The 23,524-nt window shown below is 39.2% G+C and overlaps 1 protein-coding gene across 1 annotated transcript in view; it reads left to right on the top strand.

The window, feature by feature from the left end:
* Positions 1-6,093: 6,093 nt before the first annotated feature.
* LOC134471742 (uncharacterized) overlaps positions 6,094-23,524 on the top strand; it is a 36,397-nt gene continuing 18,966 nt past the window's right edge. The window contains exons 1-2 of the mRNA XM_063231375.1: positions 6,094-6,235; positions 11,649-11,937. Coding sequence (XP_063087445.1) covers positions 6,094-6,235; positions 11,649-11,937 — 431 coding nt within the window. The remainder of the gene's footprint in view (positions 6,236-11,648; positions 11,938-23,524) is intronic.

Raw genomic sequence — 23,524 nt, 5'->3', positions numbered from 1 at the left:
CTTTGAGTATAACTTCATGTATTCTAGCATCAAACATATCAAGACAATGTAAAACCATTCAAGAGAATGACAGTATTACAGAATCAACCAACAGAAAATGAACAATGGCTTCTGTATAATCTCCTTGTCTATAAAAGTTTTTGTTGACATTATCACATATAATAAAATCCAATAAGATACAACCTGTTAAGACCAATAGAGACAGAAGAACAAAAGCTTGATGGAACTTCAAAACAAGATGATATTAAATCAGCACTACCTATTATGATGTCTTATTTTCTCCAAAATAGCTGTTCCTACCATCCAACCTTCTCTGCCTCATTTCTGTTGAGCTCTTTTTCTGTCATTAGTTGTCAGTTTGTCTTCTTCATTTTGCTTTCTGCTTCATTCATTGTGGCCTCTGTTTCTGGAATCTTGGTATTTTTCTTTTTTTAGAATATCCTGCAGTATTCTCTGTAGAGTTGAATTGGTAGTTGCAAATTCCCCTAGTTCCTCTTTATGCTGGAAGCACCTTAACTATTTTGTTTTTTGAGACAGGATCTTACTATATAGCCTAGGCTGGCCTTGAACTTCCCCATTCCCAGAAGTACCCCACCCCTGTGATGGTGGATGGGCAGGAGCCCTCAGTGGGCAAAACTGAGCCAGGATGACACAACACTGGGGCTTTTGTTTGACTTATCTGGTGATGTTTATCATTTCCTGCTGGCTTTAAAAACAGAAGGGGAGGTAACTAATGCTTTTGTGTTCCATGTTGGGAGAGCTTCTTCTGAGGAAGTGGAGGTCAGATATGGAGATACAAACCAGCCGGTGCTGACAGTGGTCAAATCTTGCTTATGGTGAGGCTGAAATTATAACCTCAGATGTTTGATTCTCCATGATGTGAGGCAAAATGTTGTTTTCCTTAAATCAGTTTGGACTGGACTTTTACCTATCAAAGTGGAGGAGATTTTTACCAAAAGAAGTGAATTCATTTTCCCCATTTCTAGTAGTACTCACACAGAAGACCGTGAGTACCTTTCAGAACAGGTAGGGAGAGGATACCTAAATTATGTGAAAGACTGGCTTTGAAGGCATCCAACTCTAAATCCTTGGCTTCTCCAAAGCTCTTTTTTACTTTGCTTCTGCTCTTCCTAGATTTGGTAGCTTCAGAAAGTCTTTAAGAACAATGGATTGAACATCCCTTGAAGTCAAAAGATAAAGAGGTTAATACATATCTAGTCCTGGGATGCATATGTAATAGACAAATCTATAATGTTTCATCCTGGAATTAATGATTTATAGAGAACTGGACTATTCACTTAGCATTAAATTAGGTTTGTCTTATTTAGTCAGAACAAGGCTTCCTGACAAGATGTGCATCACAGCCTTAGCTGATGAGTGACTTTCTTTGTCAGGATGAGCATGAATTATTGATTAGACCTTTGTAACACTGGCCAGGCAGATGATGGAGAACTATTTAATTTTTTAAATATTTGTATTCAGACATACATGCACAAAAGAAATTTTCAATACTGTACTTTAATGCTGAATCACTTAATCATTCCACAAATATTTATGAAAATATTCATAATTCAACATGAACTAAATCACAGTATAAGATTATTTTTCAGGAAAAAAGAAAGAATATTCTCTACTTGTGAATTTAAATGTTTCCCTTCTTTTGTTGTATTTATGCATGTTTTAGGTTCAGATGTTTAATTTTTTTTTGTTTGTACCAGGAATTGAACTCACAACCTCACACTTGCCAAGCAGGTGCTATGCTACTGAGTTATATACCCAGGCCCAGATGTCTAATTTTTAAAATAGGAAAAGAAAATCAAAAAAGAAAAATTTTCCTCCCATCATAAAGAATCGACCATCTGAGGTACTATGTATTTTAGTAACGATAACATATTTCTGTAATATGTTTAATTCTGTCAAATGTTTTCTGCTCAATTTTCTTAATGTTAACTAGTTAACTAGCACTTAGTTTGCACCAAAACTAGCACTTAGTTAGCATTAGTTTGGTACTAATGTTAATGTGGATTACTGTATTCAATTCTCAAACAAGATATTGTTATCTCCATTTGATGAATGAAGAAACTAAAGTGTTAGAAAGATAACTAGCTTTTACAAAGACACATAGAGATAGAATTTAAACATATATTTTTTAATGTTTTATTATTTTGAAGGAAGTAACATACAACAGAACAAGACAGAACAAAGCCAATTTAGACAGTACAGTGAAATTGGTACAGAACTTCACAGCAGGTTACCGGGATATGGTAATAGGTACCATAATATATCTCATTATCTTCACAATAGTTGTTCTTTCAGTCAGGTATAGCAAAATAAAATGAAATACAGAACCTTATAGAACTTATCAAAACAGAATATTAAATACAGCAATACCATTAATCAGAATAAAGAAAGCAGTGGTAAAAATACTTGCCTTCAAAGACCATATTGCATGTGGTCAGCTTCCCAAGAGATGCTCAGATCTCTGGTACCCATTTGCTAATGGGGGTGGGCTGTTTGAGTCTCAGCTCATGAACCAGTAGGCTCACTAAAGCTTACAGGGAGGCAAGCTGGTTGCTTGGTTTCCAAGCACTCTAAGTTCCAACATGGTGCAGACCTCAGTAAACACATAATATTGGGGAGGGAATGTCACTCAGCTGCACAAGCACCTGTGTGGCAAGCACAAGGTCCTGAGTTTGATTTCAAGTACCCCCTTACTCTCAAGAAAACCCCCCAAAACAAAACAAAATACAGTTACTTGGAGCCCAAGTCTTTAACTCATATTCTACATAAGGTCTAGAAATCTGGTTGCTATTCAAAAATTTCATAGGTCATCTGCATAAAAATGAGGTATCCTACCAGTAATTTATTTAGTCATGGATTATTGTCTCCATTTATGAAAGGGGGAATGTAAAACATAGATAAAATGTTATGACACAGATATGTTGCTTTATATTAGGCCACAATTCTTTCATCACCAAGTGACATTAAAATATTATCCCTAGATGAGGTAGCACTTTTACAAAAAAACTTTCTTTTGAATCTTTCTACAATATTTCATTTGTAAAGGAAACAACTTTTATATAATAACGGTAAGTATAAAAATACAAAGTATTTAATTTTATCTAAATAAGACTGTAAACCTACAAATTGGTGAGGCCTGAGAAAAACAACTTTCAGTCCTGTTTGAAGGCATCCCTCTCCACCCTCCAAGTTGTAGAGACATGACTAAGAGCCAGAAAATGGAGAGAAACCTCCTTTACCTCCAACCCACCACAGAAATCTCCACTTTAAAGCCTGAGGTGGGAGAGCATATCTATTTACAAACAAATGTCCCAGTTTTGTGCCGTGCTTGAGCCCAGGAAAATTCATCCAAATGTAAGCCCTAGTAAATGCAGTCCAGCCCCTTTGGTTTCCAGACAGCTGGTCTCCTCTTCAAGATCAGAGCACACTATGTAGATCAGCTCCATCTCCTTCCTTTTCTTTTCTTTTAAAAATTTTTTTAATTTGTAATTTAAAAAGAATAAAACCAAGCAAAATAAGACAGAATAAATCCAATCAAAACAAAACAGTGAAAGTAATACAGGGCTTCAAAACATGATAATGGGATATCAATCATTGCTACTATAATGCCTCTTGTTATCTTCAAAATTGCTTCCCATATCATCAGACATAATAAAATCAAACAAAACGGAACAGAATAAAACCAATCAAAACACAATACTGAATAAACAAAACAATAAAATGGAGCAAAAATAAACAGTAAGAACAATATTGGATTTCAAAAATGAGATAGAAGAAAATGCCCCGTAGTTGCTATATTGCATATTGTCATCCTCTGAATACATGCTCAGACTAGGGCTTTAGGCCTTCAAAGTCAATTAAACAATATAAGCATTAAATTGTTTTTGTACCTTAGCTGCTATCAACTCGGTCTGTGACCCTCTGAATTAGCTGGTTGCTTATTTGGGGTGGGGCTCAGCTCTTTTTGCTCCCAGACCACACACCAACTGGCTCATGGGAAGGGTGCTTCCTGTTTCTCCTCTTGGCTCACAGTTACTGTTGAGTCACGGGAAAGGGAGCTTCTTCTTTCTCCACCTGACCCACAATTAATTTGGAACATTTTAAAGGCTAAATTTTCTGTTATTTCTGCATATGTATTCAATACAGCAAATATTTCCCATTCCTGCTATATTGCATTAACATTATTTAAATTGTATGTGCCTGTGAATCATCTGAAGATTCTGTGGATGTGGGGCTGGATCCATGATTCTGCATTTATAATGACTTTCTAGATGCTTCTAGGGTACCAATGTGACTTATGGAGGTAGGGGGTAGCTGTGATGGGAGCCTGGGCTCAGCTTCTAGCTGCCCACCTGTGGCTATTCCTAGGTTTTGCAATGTCAATTTGTGGCCCTCATTGAATGGCACCTGGTGAACTCTTGTGAGTCTTGTGAGACTCACAAGTCTCTTGCAGCCTCTTTACAAGGAGTTCTGTACAGACAGAATTATGCAGAGTTTGTCAATGAATGTAATTTGTTTAAAAATTCCACAGAAGATCTAAGTAAGATAATTTGGCAGTGGGCATCCTTGCAAATGATTACCATTGCATTTAATTCCAAAATCACTCCGACAGGCTGAACAATTGTGTGTTGAATGAAATTCGAATAAATTCCAAGATAGAAGCTTTGAGGGGGGCAACTTCCTCATTACTTTGTAAAATCCAACTTAGTTCATCAGACCCTCACATTGTGAATGTTTGTCTTCCCTCTCTGTGACTCTCTGTATTGAGTAAACCTATTTGGCAGTTATGGAAGTTCATTCTGAGAATTTTAGTATCATCGTGCCATTCTTTAACTTCTGTGAATGGCAGAGCAATTTTAAACTGCTCCACTGGAATAAAATCACAAAGTTAATAATCTCTGCTTTTTTTGAGTAATTGTAAAAATGGTATCCTGGTAACAAGGCATTAGCAGAACACCGAATTCTATCAATTTCCATAGTGACTGGAAGAATTTCACTGCAAGGTTCTTTCTTTCCCTTGACTCATATAGGACTGGGGCAAGCTATGGGCTCTGCACTCTGCAGTTGACCTCTCAGAATTTAAAAGTACTGTTCCTCCAGAGCTATTTGCTACAAACACCAGCATACAATACTCTTTTCCTGGCTTGAATGATAGACCATGACACACATTGCTTTGCACCTTGCTTCGTTTAACAGTGAAGCTGATTGTTTTATATGTACACATTGAGATTCACCTTGTTGATTTTAAGGATTTTGTGAGGTTCAGCTACAGAAGTTCATACTTTATTCATCAATTACATGTCAATGGGCATTTATAATATTTCTCAATTTCTAAATTTGCAGTTTTAAGAGGTAGCAAGGAGGGGGCTGGGGATTTAGCTCAGCAGCATAAGAGCCTGCCATGCAAGTGCATGGTCATAAGTTCGATGCCCGGTACTGAAAAAAGAAAAAGAAAAAGAAAAAAGAAGCAGCCAGGAGAAGAAAACTCATGCAAGGTGTTAATTCTGGTGTCTCTTCTTGAGTTTCCTGGAAATGTTTCCTAAGAAGATAATTCCCCTGAATCAGGGGCCATGTAGATGAGGAGAATAAGATTATTGTCTCAGTACAGGAATGAATAAGCCATGTTCACATGTCACAGACTAAGAGGGAAAGGCCACCCCACTTCAGCAGTGGCATGGATGAGCTCACAGTCCCTTCACCAAGGGAGGGAGGGAGGCCACAGGTTAGTGTAGCCAACCTAGCAACTAGCCAGGCACAGTTCTGAGGAACCCAAGGTAAAGGAAAAGATTGAGCTCATAGGAAAAGGCTGGGGCTTATGTGATGCTACTTGGAGTCCTGGCTGAGTGAGCAGAGATGCTTCTAAGAACCACTTGTCCTGTCTTGGTTTTTGTGTTTTCAGCAGGCTGTATATATTTGGTGATGTGGATGAACTTGCAATTTCAGTATCTTTATAGGTATTTACTGGTGTCTGTGTCTGGCAAGAATTGATGAAATTTCTCTGGTTCTCTGAATCCTTACAATTGCCCAGTTGTCATTTCTGCCCTCCTCTCCTGGTGGCACTTGGAAGCCTAGATGTTCCACACAGAGCATCTTGTCATCTTGCCTGTCTGTGTGTCTGTCATCTCCTGTCTCTGCTGGCTTGTCCCCTTCAGGTCCTTGTCATCACCTGCCTGTGTGATGCATCGGCCTCTCTCTGCATATGGCACATCTGCCTGTAAGTTTGTTGAGGGCCATGGCTTACACAGAACTTTCTAAATCATATCCCAGACAAGGCCTCATATACTCCAAAACCTTAGATGGCTCCATGGGCCAGAGAATACTGCACTGTTCTTAGCTGGGCATTAAATGGGCTCTCTGAGCTACTTTACCCCAACCCACCCACCCCTGTTCCAGCTCCTAGCATTTCCCAGGAGTGACCCCCCCCCTTGTTAACTTGGTCACTACAAAGGATCAAATTCAGGACCTCTTCACCTCCATTCAAGTTTATTCCACTGCTCTTCATCCTTAATACAAGACAAGGAATTCCAAAAACCAACTGCCATATCCTGCCTCAATGATGTTGACATAAACCACATAGGTACCAGCAGAGCACTGACAAATACTTAACTGTGAGAACCGAGGACAAAAATTTTGAGTTGAAGATCAGTCTTACTGATTTTTGCCTGATCCAGTTATTTGATTTGCTGCCAAGTTTTTTGTTGTCATTTATTTGTTTTTACCACCAGAAAGTTTGCCACTGTGCTTCACAGGAAAGAATTTAAGGTAGATTAAAAGTTAAGGAACACAATTCTTGTCTTGGTTTTTGTCCCTTACAGTTCTCTGTTGTGTTACCCTCCCAACCATAAAACCAGATTTATAACTCAGTCACTTCTGAATGTTTTCCTTTGGGTTTTACATTTTCCTTTCGGGATAACTGATAGTTGTATGCAAAGTAACTTATTTTTTTTTCAAATCCATTTTATTTAAAGATAGAAAGAAAAAGAAGAAGAAGAAACAAAATCTTAAAACACATCAATCAGGGGGCAACAATGGTCAATATATTGTGCATTGTTACCCTCAAATTATTCACTAGAGTACAAGATATCTAAATTCAATTGTCCAAACAATGCCAGCACAAGTATTTCTCTTCAGTGAACTCAGAGAAATTAGTATAACTATCTTAACAATTTTATATACATATACATTAGTTTTTCTTTCAGCTTGTCACACTAATGAAACAATATTTTTACACATGTGAGTCTTATTTATTTCACTATTGAGGATGTTCTCAAGTTGCATACATTTACCTATAAAAGTGTCCAGTTTATCTTTCTTTATTGCCGAGTAGTATTCCATTTGTATAAAAATACCACATCTTTTTTATACTTTCCTCAGTCAATGAGTATTTAGGTTGTTTCCAAGATCTGGCTAGTGCTGCTATAAACATGGGTGCACATATATCACTGTGGTAAGATTTTTAAAATTCATTTGGGAAGATACCCAGAAGGGGAATAGCTGAGTTGAATGGGACCTCTAATGCTGTTTTTTTAAACATATCCACACTGATTTCCACAATGGTTGTACCAGTCTGCATTCCCACCAAGAGTAGAGAAGGCTTCCTTTTCTCCTGAAGCCCATTCAGCATTGGTTATTTCTTGATATCTTGATAATAGTCATTCCTTCCAGGGTGAGGTAGAATCTGTTTTTCTAATTAGCATCTCTCAAATGACAAGTGATATTGAATAATTTTTTACATATTTGTTTGCTGTTTATATTTTTTCATCTGAAAAGTGTGTATTCATCTCAGATGCCCATTTTTGGATAGGGGCTAATTTAAATTGGGAGCATCTTGATTTTTTTTAGTTCTTTTTATGTTCCTGATAGTAATCCTTTGTCTGAGGAACAGCTGGCAAACATTTTCTCTGACATAATGGGTTGTCTCTTCACTCTGTGAAGAGTGAAGCATTTCTCTTGCTGTGCAAAAGCTTTTCAGTAGGATGAGATCCCAGTTGTTGGTTCTTTGTGATAGTTCCTGTACGGTCTAGGTTTTGTTCATAAAGTCTTTACCTACACCAATGTCTTTGAGAGTTTTACCTACTCTATCTTCTAGCAATTTAATGTTTCTGTTTTAATATTAAGGTCTTTGATCCATTCTGACTTTAGCTTAGTACACAGTGAAACATATGGGTCCAGTTTTAATCTTCATCATGTGAAGAGCCAATTTTTCCAGTACCATTTAATAAAGAGGCTGTCTTTCTTCCAGTGAAGTTGTTTGGCAACTTTGTCAAAGATAAGGTGTCTGCATCTTCTAATCTGTTCCATTGATCTTCATTCTGTTTTATTTTTGCCAGTACCATATTGTTTTTATCACAGTAGCTTTATAGTATAATTTCAAATCAGGCATTGTGATGCCCCTTGCCTTGGCTTTGTTGCCCAGAATTGCCTTTGCTATTCTAGATCTCATTTGGTTCCAGATAAATTTTAGGATTTTTTTTTAATTCTGTGAGACATGCTATTGGAATTTTTATTGGGATTGCATTGAATCTGTATAACAGTTTTGGAAGTATGGCCATTTTCACAATGTTGGTTCTTACTATTCAAGAGCACGGGATAACTTTCCAATTTCTAATATCCTCTTCAATCTCCTTTTTCAGAATACTGTAGTTTTTCAATGTAAAGGTCTTTTACATCCTTTGTTAGATTGATTCCTAGGTATTTCTTTCTTTTTTTTTTTGGATGCTAATGTAAAAGGCATTGTTTCTCTGATTTCTCTCTCAGTGTGTCTGTTATTCACATATAGGAAGGCTATTGATATTTGAATGTTGACTTTATTAACCAGGTACATTACCGAATTTGCTTATTAAATCTAGAAGTCTTTTGGTGGAGTTTTTGGGGTCTTGTAAGTAGAGTATCATATCATCTGCAAATAATAATAGTTTAACTTCTTCCTTTCCTATCTTTATTCCTTTTATTTCTTTCTCTTGTCTAACTGCTCCAGCTAAAATTTCCAGGATTATGTTGAATAAGAGTGGAGACAATGGACATCCTTATCTTGTCCCTGATTTTAGAGTGAAAGCTTTCAGTTTTAATATTATAATGGCTGTTGGTTTGTCATAGGTGGCTTTTATTAGATTGAGATAAAGACTACCTATTCTAATTTTCTTGTAGAGTTATCGTGAATGGGTGCTCAACTTTGTCAAAAGCTTTTTCTGTATCTATTGAGATGATCATATGAGATTTGTCCTTGGCTCTATTAATATGGTGTATTACATTTATGTATTTACATATATTGAACCATCCCTGCATCCCTGGGATGAATCCCACTTTATCATGCTGTACAATCTTTTTGACAATTTGCTGTAGTCTGTTTGCCAGTATCTTACTGAGGATTTTTGCATCAATGTTCATTAGGGAGACTGGCCTGTAATTCTCTTTCTTGGATCTTTTTCTGGTTTTGGAATCAGTGCAATGCTTGCTTCCAGGAATGAATTTGCAAGTATTACTTCCCTTTCAATTTCATTAAAGAGTTTGAGAAGTAGTGGTTTTAGGTCTTCATTAAATTTCTTGTAGAATTCGGTAGTGAATCCATCAGGGCCTGGGTTTTTCTTTGTTGATACTTTTTTATTACATCTTTGATTTCATTGATTGATATTGGTTTATTTAGGATTTTTATATCTTCTTGATGCAGCTTTGGTAATTCATATGTATCTAGTAATTTGTCCATTTCTTCTGTATTTTCTATCTTAATAGAATACAAGTTTTCAAAGTAGGTATAGATGATTTTCTGTACTTCTGCAGGGTCTGTTGTGATTTTGCCCTTTCAATTCCTAATTGCACAGGTTGGAATCTTTATAATTTCCTCCCTTGTATGAGCTTTTGGTTTGCTGGTTCTTTTTTTTCTAGAAACTATAAACTAAGCTGTTTATAGGTTCTTGCTTTGCTTTCCTGATATAGGTATTTACTGCTATAATTTCCCTCTTAAGACTGCTTTCATTGTGTCCCACAAGTTCCAGTATGTTACATTGTCACTCAACTGTAAGAACTTCTAATTTCTTCTTTAATTCCATCTGTGACCCACTGGTTATTCAGTAGGGGGCTATTCAATTTCCATGTATTTATGAAGTTCTTATGGTTTCCTTTGGCATGGAGTTCCAATTTCTTTGCACTGTGGTCTGATAGTATGCATGGGATAATTTTAATTCCTTTGCATTTACTTAAGCATGTTCTATGAGCCAGTATATGGGTTATTCTGGAGAATGTCCCATGTGCAGCTGAAAAGAATATGTATTCTGATATTATGAGGTGCAACACTCTATAGACATCTACTAAACCCATTTGTTCAAAAGTTTGTGTTCATTCTAATATTTCATTATTGATTATTTTGTCGAATTGATTTGTCTTTTTGTGACAGTGGGATGTTGAGGTCCCACAGTACAATTGTATTAGGGGTTATTTGATTTTTCATGTCCACTAGTAATTGTTTTATACAGCTGACTGCACAGGTATTTGTTGCATTTATATTTATGATTGTTATCACTTCTTGAATTGTTTCCTTTATAAGGATTTAGTGACCTTCTTTATCTCTCTTAGTCAGTCTTGGCTTGAAATTCACTTTGTCTACAAATGAATAGCTACTGTGAATTTTCTTTTTTAAAATTTCATTTTGAAGGTAGCAAAAATACAACAGAACAAGACAGAACAAAGCCAATCGAGACACTGCAGTGAAATTGTACAGAACTTCACAGCAGGATATTGGGATAGTAGTAATAGATAATATAGTATATCTCATTATCTTCACAATAGTTGTCCAGTCCAAAAACAGAACATAATAAAACCAATTGAAAGAGAGTATTGAATAAAGCAAAACAAACATGACAAAACAAAACAGTGAAAACAACCTCTGCCTTCAAACAGAAGATAAAAAGAAACCCTCATATTTGCTCTATTGCATATGGTTGTCCTCCCAAGAAATGTTGAGACATCTATTCTCAGTTGCTCCCAGTGGGTGAGTGGGGGGGTGGGAGTGTGTTTGATTCTCAGCCTGTGCACCAGTAGGTTCATGGGAGCTGCTGGGTCTCCTCCTGGCCCATGCCAGGGGCACTTACCAAGAGGGTGGGCATGAATTTTCTTTATTCTGGTTGCATGAAGAATTGTTTTCCATCCTTTGACTTTTAGTCTACGAATTTCTTTTAGAATTAAATGTGTTTCTTGTACTCAGTATATCACTGAATTTTGCTTCTTGATCCATCTGGCAGTTTGTGTTTTTTGATTGGTGAACTGAGACCGTTAACACTGATGGTTATAACTGATATGTACTGACTTATCCTTGTCATGTTTTTTTCCTCTTGTTGGCCTCCCACCACCTTTTTTCCTTTCCTCTGCTTGTTTGCTTTCCCTGGTGGACTCCTTCTGATGGGGTTCACAGAGATGTAGTCCTTATCTCTTTCTAGAACTTCCTTTGGAACATTCTGGAGTTCTGGTTTGGTGGTCATAAGTTGCCTCAGACGCTCTTTGTCATGGAAGTATCTTATTGCTCCATCAATTTTGAAAGATACTTTTGTGGGATACATGAATCTGGGTTGAAAGCAGTTTTCCTTTAGAACTTTAGCAAGCCTGCCCAGAGACCAAACTCATTGGGTTTGCTGCAGTCCAAGCAATTCCACAGGTCTCATCCCAGCTGGGAGCTGATGGCATTAGCTGGGAGCAGTTCCGGGTTCTGAGTTTCTCTGGCCTGACTTCAAAACGGCTCCTGGCTAATCACTTTCTCCTGCTGGAGAACCGAGTCTTCTGCACTCACCGCCAGCCAGTGCAGTCCTCTATATCTGCCGTTCCTTTCCACCTCCATGTCCCTCTGCAGAGGCCCCCAAGGTCACCACCTGCCACTGCCACCTTCACCGTGACTGTATATCCCCAGGTTCCTACAGCTCCTCTTGCACGGTGAGTCCGATTCTGGGCAAAGTTACCACCAGCTACCGCGTTCTTCTTTGTTGAAGTTTTTCTTTTTACTCTCTCTGTGGGCTACAATTTGAACTTCAGATTCTTCCTGGGTTCAGAGGACCCGCTTCCTTCCTTCTTGTGTTTTTCATGATGCTATATTCCAGCGTCTGGAAGGTAACTCTCAGAGAGGCTGTTTTCTCTGTTGTTTTGCACTCTTTTGTCTTCTTGGAAGCACACGCAAAGTAATTTAAAATAGTTATGACTAACTTTAAATCATGCCAGTTAACTGCATTTTTTAGGGTTTCCATCTGTGAATTACAGATGTTTTGAAATTTGTTTTTTTGTTAACAATAAATGTCTACACGCTATTTCCTTGTTTGCAACAAACACTTGTTGAAGAATGGAGTTGGCTAAACATTTTGGGTGGCTCTCAGCTTTACAAAAGAAGGGGATAGGAAGGGGAGATCCCTGTGCTTAGCTGCCAGCGTTTCTAGAGAAAGCAGGTGAGTTTCTGTGGCTCCCCTGGAAAATTCTCAAAAATAGAAAATTGGCCTATTTTTGGTAGAATGAAAAAAAGGAGGCTGACTTTAAGGTTTGTTTGAAGTGGCCCATCCTATATGAAGAAACATTTTTTTTTAAAACATAAGCTTGGACAACAAAACCCATCATTGGATATTTGGATGAAGTAAATGGAAATTAGTTCCTAACAAGGCTGCTACAAATTTTAAAAAAGAAAATCCTCTGTTATGGTCACATTTTTCCTTTGAGATGTGCACAGATTTTTAGTTTTTCAGATTCCCCTGATTGTTATTGGTTATAAATTGGCAGCCCTGTGAAACTGTACTATTTGCTTTAAATGCCTTTGGTTAAGTATTAATTCAAATTTGAGATGTTAGTTTTGCTCTTTTCATGCTGTTTTCAATTTTTGAATCAATCCATTTGTCTTGTCTTCAGTATCTGTATTCAGAAAAAAAGAGTCTCTGGATTACGGGGAGTCTTGCTATTAAAATGCAACTCCAGACCTGTTGGTGTTCCAACAGCCGGAAAAAGTGACTGAGCACCGATTGATCTTTGATCATGTGGGCTTTTCTGAGGCACGTATTGGAGGAGGCGAATGCATTTAAAGAGCTTCACGAATTATTCTGAAAACGTCGTGAGAACACAGAGTCCTCAAGGCTCTGTCCTTTCTCACCTTTCTTTGATATTGATGGATCAGGTGTGTAAGCGTGACATAGAGTCAGAGCCAGATTCCAAATAGGCTACTTCTGTGTCCTTGTTGCCTGTGACTTTGGATATTGCAATGCAAATACTAACTTGAAAAGAGCATCTTTTTCAGGGTGAAATGGAATGAGCTATATTAGACATAAAATGAGCAGATTTAGCCATAGTACCTTCTTATTGCTAAAAACCTAGATTCATACCACTCTAATTAGTAAAGTCCCCCAATAATAGCAACTCACAGAAAATGGCAACACTGACCAGACAGCGCTCCAAATGTCAGCATTGCTAGATTTCATAAGCAAAGGAGCTTCCTGAGTTGCTATTGCTTTTTGGTTTCTGGCTTCAGGGCACACTCATAAAATCTCCTCTATACTTCTGGAGAGCTAAGCAGGAATGCTGCTTCTGGATTTTGTTAGGCCAACACTTGTCCACTAACACAAGTGTGATGAGCTGCTTGTGGGAATGCAGATCCCCATAAATATGAAAAAGTTGCTAAGTACAGTATAAAGCTATTAAGTACAATATGTTTATAACTGAGAGGCAAATGTTAGCCTTTATATTAATAACTTGGGTCTAATTTTATAACAGCATTAGGGTATAGAATTGAAATCTATGGGTAATCAGAGATAAAGGAAGGTTGTATTAAGATCACTAGAATGAAATGTCAAAGCGTGTGGCTTCAGATGCATCCTTCAGCAGTATTCTGTTTGTGTGACCTTGGAGAAGTTATGTCATATCTCATCTCTGGACCTCATTTAGCCCATTTGGAAGGAGGACTTTGATTTAGAGGTAGTACTGGACCCTGTAATGATTATCAGGATTATTTTTTCTGATTGTCATAGCAATAGATTGTGCTACAGGCAATTAGTGGAGCCATGGATGTCTTACAGTACTGTGGATTTTGAAATCCAAAATTTATCTAAAATTGTTGGAGCCATTGAGGCTGAATACACATGAAGGCTGTGGCATAGCCCAGGTACGGCTGAAATGAGAATGAGGAGACTCCTCAGAGGGCTAGACAGGCCACAGCTGAGGCCACCTGGAGACTTTCTGTATATTCTTTAATTAGCATCGTCTGTTGCTCTGAGGGGTCCTTGAACCCCTCCCAAGATCCTGCTCAGGTTTCCTGAGTGTTCCACTCAACTCCTTGCTTGTTCTGATTAAAAACAGGTTTTCCAGGGTCAGTTGGCCAGCTGGATAGCAGAGTTATGAACTCTGCTGAGGATGTTAGTCTCACTGGAGCCCAAAGATCATGCTGTTTGTATCATTCCTTTAGGTCTTCACTGTGCACCCATTTGTGGGATTAGAGATGTAGGCACAGACCCCAACATAAAATGGTAATATTGCCTCAGTTGAGAAACAATGTGATGACCTTGACAGGTATAGTACAACACAAATGGCAAAGCTCATGAAAAATGAGGGTAAGCATAGGAAACAAGAAACCATTGCCAGAGAGTTTCTTCAGCTGTTTTTTTTATTTTACTTATAAAAGCAACTGTTAGTTTTCTCTCTAAAGTAACATGTTTACAGCTTTGGAATTCTGCATAGGTCCTGCTGGCCTCTAAGACATTTGTAAATCTTCATATATCCTCACTAACTTTTTCAAGAACACTTTCCTGGGGACGCACATAAATGTGTGTGTTTATTCCCTGAACCCATCCCTGCCTGGATAGCAGGATAGCCCACTCCTGCTTCTGTCTGTGGTCTTCTCCAGAACACAAATAGTGCTCTAGGAAAATAGTCACCATAGCCCCAGAATGCTCAAAAATGCTTTCATGGAAGACCTGACAGTCAGCTAAGTGCAGGGACCAGAAAATAGGACATGGTGCTCAGGAAGGCAGGTTTCCTCATTTTACAGGTAGGGAAGTCAAGGAACTCCTCAAAGATCACATAGCAAATAAGGGGCCAAGCTGTAAGAGAGTGGGGAGTCTTGGTTTTACAGGAGACCCTTCTCCAGTTTCTTCCAGTGTTTATAGATGCAGCTCTAATGGCCAAGATATAATATGAAACTCCTGGGTACCCAATACCCTGTATGCCTGGAATGTGCATTTCCCTTGGGTAGGGGAGTGTTATGGATTAAAAATGGTGGTCAGCTTAATGCCAGCTGAATTAAATCAGCATGGTGCTGAGTGTAGCTGTTCCACCTGAGGAAAGTTGCCATCATAAAAGATGTGGCAAAGAAGAGTGGGGCATTGTGGTGTCTCCTAAGTGTTGTTTAGAGCCATTGTTTCTCCTGAAGGAAATTGTCATGCTAGGTTCTCTGATATGAATCTGGCCATTCTCATTGGAGGCATTCGAGACCTTGTCACTGAGAATGGCTGTGGTTCACTTTGAGGGAGCTCTGCTCCTTAAACTGAGCATTGCTTCCTGGCTCTGGAGGGGAAGATGTGTGCTGTTTAATTTCCAGGAGAAGCTTGTCCCACTGGCTGCCCAACATGTACTGGTCTGTTTTCATTGTTGGAGGAGCTTGGGACCTCATTGTTGTTGAGGATGGCTTTGGTGCTTTTCAGGGCAGTCCTGGTCCTCATTTTGAATGTCGCTTCTTGGCTCCACTGTAGGACCCTCAACCTACTAGCACAGATCCTTCGTTTCACTGGCACAGACTTTCTAGCTTTCACCACTGAACTTTGGGCCTTCTCCACGCAGATCTTTAAAATAGACTTGCATGAGTCACTATTGCGGGCTCTCGGCCTCTAATTGGACTCATGGGAGGTATTGTCATGGGCTCTAGGTCTTCAGCTGGCTCATGTAGGACATTACTGTGGGATCCAAACCCTCAGCTGGATTTTCTAGGTTTTTAGTGTTGTGGATAGATTTTCTGCACTTTCTTGTATCATAAAATAATATAAATTCTGTGTCCTGTATTTAATTGTTCTCTTTACATTCCCTGACTACAACAGGGAGGAAGGGACCCCACTGAATTTTATTTGAAATGGACATCTAAAAACCTAACAAAAGACAGATGAACAAATAAAAACTAGTAGAAGTTTACTAACATATAGACTTTAACTGTAAGACAGACACTCAGGGAATGAGTAACTCTCAAAAGAGGTGGTTAGAATTTGAGTTTTTATAGCATCCTTAAAAGAATAGAAGTGACATCTTGGTTCATGAACTTAATTCTCTCCTTGATTCTGGCTGCAAACTGAATTGGGTAAAAACAGAAGCAAATTTAATGATTAGCTTCAGTGTTGACCTTGTGGGGAAATTTGATTTTGTTCTCATTCAGTTTGGTTTGCAACCAGAATTGTGGCAAGAATTAAGTTCATAAACTGAGGAAGCACTGTCCATTTTAAGAAAAGTGACAAGATCAAGGAAATTGCTTTGAATCTCTTGGAGCTGTATGTTGGAGGAAAACAATGATAGGACTGTATAAGCCTGGCAATGAGATGTTTTTGCAGTTGGAGAGAGAGAGGCAGGACACCTTTTGCCTCTGTGAATATTTTACTTCTAGGCAAACAGAATGGGCAGAATGCTTCCCTGCATCTGCTGTTTCTTGTCTTGGGCTCAACAATCCTTCACATTTTGGGGTGACCTAACATGATCCACCATACTGGCACCACTCTAAGAGTGCAGATCTCAAATGGCCCAGTTGGGTCTGTTCTGGGCAGGGTTACTGGACCCATTGATGATGGACAGAACTCCTTCTGTTTTAAATGACAGAAATTCAGTCAGTGGAAACAGTGATTTCATTGGCATCCGCAATGAGGAAGGATGGAGGTAGTGAGAAGGTGGGCTCAGGAAAGGCTCCTCACTCTTGATTTGACTCTTCAGTGCCTCTCTCCTTGTTGAGAATGTGACTCTGCATGAGTTCACATGGCAGGGTGTCAGCCAACCTGCATGGATCACCATGTAGTTCCATCACAGTAAAGCCTCAACATCCTTCCATCACAGTAAAGTCTTCCTGATTGGTTCTGGGAAGACCCTCCCCCTAGCCCTGGGAAGACTCTATTAGGGTCTTATTTCATTACCAAACGAATCCTCTTACAATAATATTCTCTCACTGTGTAGCCTTGAGTGCTACCTCAGAGATAAGGGATGGTGTTGGGAAGATTGGTTTTTGTTTTATTTTTCATGACCTTGTGCCTTATAAGGCAGGTGCTTGAGCCACTGAGCTAAATCCCACCCTGGAAAGTTGTTTTTTATGGAGTAAAACATCTCAGTTTGTTTTGGATCACAGTTTGTGGACGTTTCTATCCATAGTCAGCTGACTCCAAAGTCAAGATGGCCTGGAAGAGCGGCATGGCAGAGGAGAGCTGCTCATGGTATACAGGGAAGCAGAAAGAACTCAGGGAGGAACCAAGAAGGAAGGCAGCTCCTGTCAGTAGCCCACCTCTTCCAGACCCCACATCCCAACAGCAAACCAGCTGTACTGGCCCCTTAACCCAGCCACATCTCCAGACCCACCTGTGACCACATGAGACTTTGGGAGGACATCTTGATATAAACCCTGTCAATCACAGTAGATATTTACACATAGTAGATATTTATGACTGAATTTCAAGTCTATAGAGCTTGGTAAAACTCCCAGAAAACTTTATGAAGAGGATAAGACTTCACACAGATTTAAGGGTTGGAAGGCAATGGTTGAGGCATTGGAAGAGTAAGATTTTGGAGGATGTGTGAGGGAAAGGATGTTGCAGGACTGAGAATTCTGGAGCATGAAATTTGGTCTTCTGTAGTATTTATCAGGTAAATTATAGGAACCTGGTTTTCTCCCAAGAACACTGTAAGTGTTCAATAATTTTGGTTTGATAAATGCTGATTAGCCACTATTAAATAGTACTCTGGCTACTGTTACAGCTTTTTAAACTCAGAGTTTGGTACACTTTTTTGAAAAAGGTCACATAACGAATGTTTCTGGATTTACCAGATAATCCCTGTTACAACTTCAGGCATTCTTGACTTATATCCTGATAAACCCATCATTAGTTTAAAATTCTATTTGAATTTTTATATTAATATACCTACCTTGTATCTGTGTATGGAATATCACAACTTAGGGACCCAATAGCCTGTGGAACATCAGTTCTTTTTTCTCCTGATCACACAGTTGACTAAAAGAGGTCGCTGCTCTGTAGCGTAAGAGTTTTAGACTGCATATCACTGGCCCAGGAAAAAGACTAAACTTCCAAGTTTCCGTGCGGTTTTTACTGAATGGGGCATCACTTACTCCATCATGAAGTTGAAGTACCATCACTAATTGGTCCATTGTTAGCAGTTGTTAGCCTTCTATAATAAAGCCCGCTGCTGTGTGTGAGAGTAGTTACACTATATCAGCAAATGACAGCAGAGGGTCACAATAAAACTACATTGTACAAAGGCAGTCAGCACCCCGGATGAGGCTTGCAGGCTGAGGAGCGAATCCCTATTTTCAAGCATATCCTTGCTTTTACTCTGATCACTTTCTAAGACAGTGCTACATACAGGAGCCAGGGTGCCTTTTTTCGAACTTTATTTGGAATGTGTCATCCCCTTGCACTAAGATGGTTCACTTGTGGATAAAATGCCACCTCCATGTTGTATGTCCAGGGTCCTACGTGGTCAGGCCCCTGCCTATTTCTTGGACCTTATCTGGAGCTCCTTTCTTTCCTCAGTGATGTGCACCAGTTCTTAGCCAAACACCACGTCTTCTTTGGAAGCCATCTGTAATCACCCTGCTGGGGATAGACAGCCTTCTTGGCACTGTTTTCTATCTACACAATTTGTTTTTGTTTCCCCCTGCCCTAGAGCCTTTGCCACAATATGTAATTATTTACTCATTTGCATTTTGTCTTTTCATTAGATTAGGAATGCAAGGAAGCAGGTCCCTCTTTGTCCTTAGGGCCTACAAAATGTCAGGAATTCAGTGGAGCTCCACAAGTGAATTAGCCAATAAACTTGGAGATGAAATGTTTTACTCATTGCCTTCATCTAGCCCAACTTCAAATAAAAACGCTATTTATATGATGGAAATCAGGGCCCATTTATGGTGTCCAGGCCTCTTAACTCTCATATCAGCTGATCAGCTCTCTCAGCAATTTGCGTTCATTTTCAAAATTATGATATATTTCAAATGTACAGAAAAAGAGCTGTGCACCTGCCATCTGGATGTTATTGTCATGTTTATGTTAGTTCTCGCTGTATTATAAACATTTTAAGTAATTTACATATAGAATGTATTTATAAATTTAAGAAGCATTGAAAACAATTTATTTTCTTCTCAAGCTTTGTTTCCCAGAGTGGTAACTGTTTCTGAAAAAATCCTGCTTGAGAAAGGACCACATGTTTTTCAGCAGTTTCCCAGGTGACACAATACTCCCTTCCATTCTTGGAATAATAATTACTTATCTTCTGCCTACATCCCAAAAGGAAATGAAGCAAATCATAGCATGGCATAGTTGGCTCATTTTGGATAATTTTAATTTTTATTATAAGGAAGAGGCTGTTGGAAAAACCCAAAGCTATGGAGATAGATTCCAATCAAACATGAAATTTAACAGAGTTATTTTTACAGGCAAGATTTAAAAAAAATAATTGTTTTTCAGTCTGATAAGAGCAAACAGTGATTGTCTGGCATACAGACTATTTCCATCATTCATATAAAAGATAACGGTCATTTATGTGTGTGCCCTGTTTGCTCAGCATTTTCTCAGTCTCTGCCGTACCACCTTTCTCCTCATCTGGCTGTCGCCCCTTTTTCCTCTCTGATGCTAAGCTCACACGGGGCAGGGTCTCAATGACATCCTCAGATTGGCCCCCACTCCTTCATTAGCCCTGGGTGAACAAAAGAGAAAAAGATGATGCCCACATGAGGGTCACAGTAAAGTTCCTAACATAACCATAAGAGGTGATTTTCGGATATTAAATGCTTAAAACTCACAAAGCCTGCCTGAGCCACAGGAGGTCAGTATTTACTATTCTCTTCATTTTAACAGAGGACAGAGTAATCTGCAAAGCAGCTGTGACTTGTCAGTCTTAAGGTTGCTGTCTGTGACTGGGGCATTCTAAATAAATCTTCCATTGTGTGCTTGGCAGAAAACCTTTCCAAGAGAGGAAATCTTAGAGGACCCCTCCATAACACAGTGACAAGAATCTGGGGTTGGATCTCATTAGAAATTACTGGCTATGTGACCCTGGCCATTTATTAACCTCTTTGTGCTTTAGTTTACTTGCCTGGACCCCAGTAACATCAACAGCATCATTTCAATTGGTTTTTATCATAACTAAGTGGGAAGGCAGATATAAACAGCTTTGTACAGATCTGACATATTGAAAGGCCTCCATAAATGTTAGTTATCACCTGCAACCCTGGAGGGAAAGCTGTCTGTAAATAATCTATGTTTTTCTTAGTCCCGCAAACCCAAACTACTTGTGTCTCTCAAACATCTTCACCCCCAGGACTTTGTAGAATATAGAGAGGAGACACTAGGCTTGGTAGTTTTCCCCTGAAGTTTTCAGATCCCTTGTTTACTGGGGATGTCCTTCCAGAGCGCATTGGGAGATGAAGTTAATGTAGCGTCTGTCTCGCAGTTCTAGAGGGCTGTCAATAGAGGCTCCGGAGAGCCTCCCTTCCTTCCCACATGGAGTGGGGCGCACAGGTCAGCAATCCAGGTGCCCTGTAGCTGTGAAGATCCTTAAGGGACAGCTCTAGGGGTGCCTCATCTTCTGGAGCACCCCTTCTGCATCCCCAAGGTTTGCTGAGAGGTAAAGACTCATAGCTGGGCTCCTCTTGCCAGTGGACTATGTAGACTACAGAGAATCACATACTCCGGAAGGCTATGAAATGACCTCTTAGGAAACTCAGCTTTGTAATGACATCATGTGCCCTAGATTTTTTTCTCTGGAGACCTTGGAGACTGTTTAAAAGCCTCATCCATCACCATCTCACCACCCGACCACCTTTTCTTTTTCTCTTCATGCAAGTCCTGTACTCTTCGCGGCACATCCTGTGGCAAGTTGATGGCATCATCTAACTTCCTGCTTCTCTCTCCTGCTCTCCTGTCTGCTTTTGACAATCTGACTTCAATCACAGGCAGCTTTGGAGGGTCTAATCCATCACACCCACACCATCAGTGCTGAGATATTGTATTTCTGTCCAAATGGTCAAACCATCTCTTTCTTAAAGTTTTTCCTGCCATGCCGATGCTCCTCTCTTCATTGTCTAACCTTAAGTTACTTTGGCTTGTTGATATCACTAATTCAGTCTTCAGGGAAACCATATGCCTTGTATATCTAGGTCCCAGGAACTGCTGTTTCCTGGGAAACCCTAAGTTATTTTGACAGACTGTTACTTGCAAAAAAGCAGCTGAAATCCTCACTCCATGATGGTAGAGAGTAGGTCCTGAGAATTCTGCAGTTGATCATCTCCTAAACAGTTTATGGAAAAGAAAATATCTAGGCCAATATTCACAATTCTTCTTGGTACATACTGTCTTTGCAATGATCTTTTTTTTTTTTTTTTTTTGCTGGCCCAGTAAAAGGATGAAGAATAAGGTCTGGGTAAAGAATCGGACAGACATCTAAACACAAAGATAAAGTTGCAGATTGACCACTTACTAAACAGGTGATTTTTCTAAGTCTCTTTTGTTCTCTAAGCTGTTGCATCATTAATAGAGTAGGAAGTACTGAGATATCATAGAAAGATCAATCTGGTGTTGTGTTTAGCTCAGTACCAGACATTTAGAAGGCAATCAACAAATGACAGTGTCTCACTGGATCTCCTGTGTATGCAAGGAGAGGGAATCAGATGTGATAAACTTTAAGCAGGATACCCGAATGTCATTTATATAGGACAGCTCAGTGCGATGTGTTTATTTTTTTATTTTGAAAATATACAACAGAACAAGTCAGAATAAAGCCAACTAAGATTGTACAGTGAAATTGGTACAGAACTTCACAGCAGATTACCGGGATAACAGTAATAAGTATCATAGTATATTTTATCATCTTTATAATAGTTGTTCTTTCAATCATGTATATCAAAATGAGATGAAATATAGAACATTATAGAACTTATCAAAACAGAATGTTGAATAAAGCAGTACCATTAATCAGAAAAGAGCAAAACAGTAATAAAAATATTTTCCTTCAAAGAAATGGTAGAAGGAAGTCCCCCTTATTTGCTATGGTCAACCTCCCAAAAGATGCTCAGATTTCTGGTTTCCATTTGCTAATGGTGGGGGTGGGGGAGAAGGAGGATGGGGGAAGTGGGATATTTAACTCTAGGCCATGTAGCAGTAGGTTCACTATTGCTAAGCAGGGAGGCAGGAAGGTCATTTGCTTTCACAGCATCCTCAGTTCCAACATGATGTGGATCTCAGGAGACACTGCTGGTTCCCATGGAAGGGCTGCAGTGGGCCACACTGCCGCCGCTTACCAGGGAGGGGACGTGCTTGCTTGGCTTCCCGGAGTGCTAAGTTCCAGCATGGCACAGATCTCAGGAGACACTGCTGGTTCTTCCCCTGGAAGGGCTGCAGTCTGATGTGTTTATTTTTAATTTTGAGAAAACAGCCAAATGTGTCAAGAATAACATCAAAGTTTTTCTCACCAGTATTAACTATTAACATGATTATCTGTTTATGGAAACACCCAGCATTCATTCTACCTAGAGCAGTTATTGAAGGCAGTTTATGCTGACTTCAACCCCTTTGCCACAGTGTGATTTTGGAAGGAGTGAGTTTTGTTTAGCAGTTGGGTGGCTTGCCAGTCTTGGTCATACAGAAGTAAGGAGAAAATTGTCTTGGGATTTTTAGGAAGGTTGGCCAATTTCTGAGGAAGAGATTGCAGGTATTTATCCTAGCTGCCTTTGCCATTACTGTGAAAGAGGAGAAATGATATAGCAGGCAGCCACCTTGTGCTTATAAAGGAGACCACCCTGAGTTCTCAGAGCCACCAAACTGAGAATGGCAGGTAGAGGGACAAATCAGTTTCCTCGATGACACTGTGGAGACACAAAATTAATCAAGCCTGAAAATAGCTCCACATTTAGATTTCCTATTATTGTTTAAGCCATTTGAGGGGCAGCTTTCCTTTGTTTGCTGGCAAGATCATCTACTTGACACAGTAATTACTAACATTTGCTCTGTTTAGCCCTGTACCAAATTACACACTGCACGTATCGCTATGGCTTCATACTCAGTCCTGACTTTTGGGAAAGCAAGCCCCTTTAGTGTTTTTAGGGGATGATAATTCTTGGTTCTTTGCTGCTTTGTATAAATTTAAGAATCACCTTGTTCTATTATATATACACACACATGCACTCACACACACATATACACAGAAACACAGCAACTCTTAAAAAGCAAACATAACAACTACAACATTAACAACACTGTTAGGATAATTTGGAGGAGAGATGATATCTTCATAATAAAACATATAATGT

This window comes from Cavia porcellus, unplaced genomic scaffold, assembly GCF_034190915.1.
Source record: "Cavia porcellus strain 051 isolate PalLab524CR breed Dunkin Hartley unplaced genomic scaffold, mCavPor4.1 scaffold_19, whole genome shotgun sequence".
In the NCBI taxonomy this organism is placed as follows: domain Eukaryota; kingdom Metazoa; phylum Chordata; class Mammalia; order Rodentia; family Caviidae; genus Cavia; species Cavia porcellus.
This window is presented reverse-complemented; position numbering and strand designations above follow the sequence as displayed.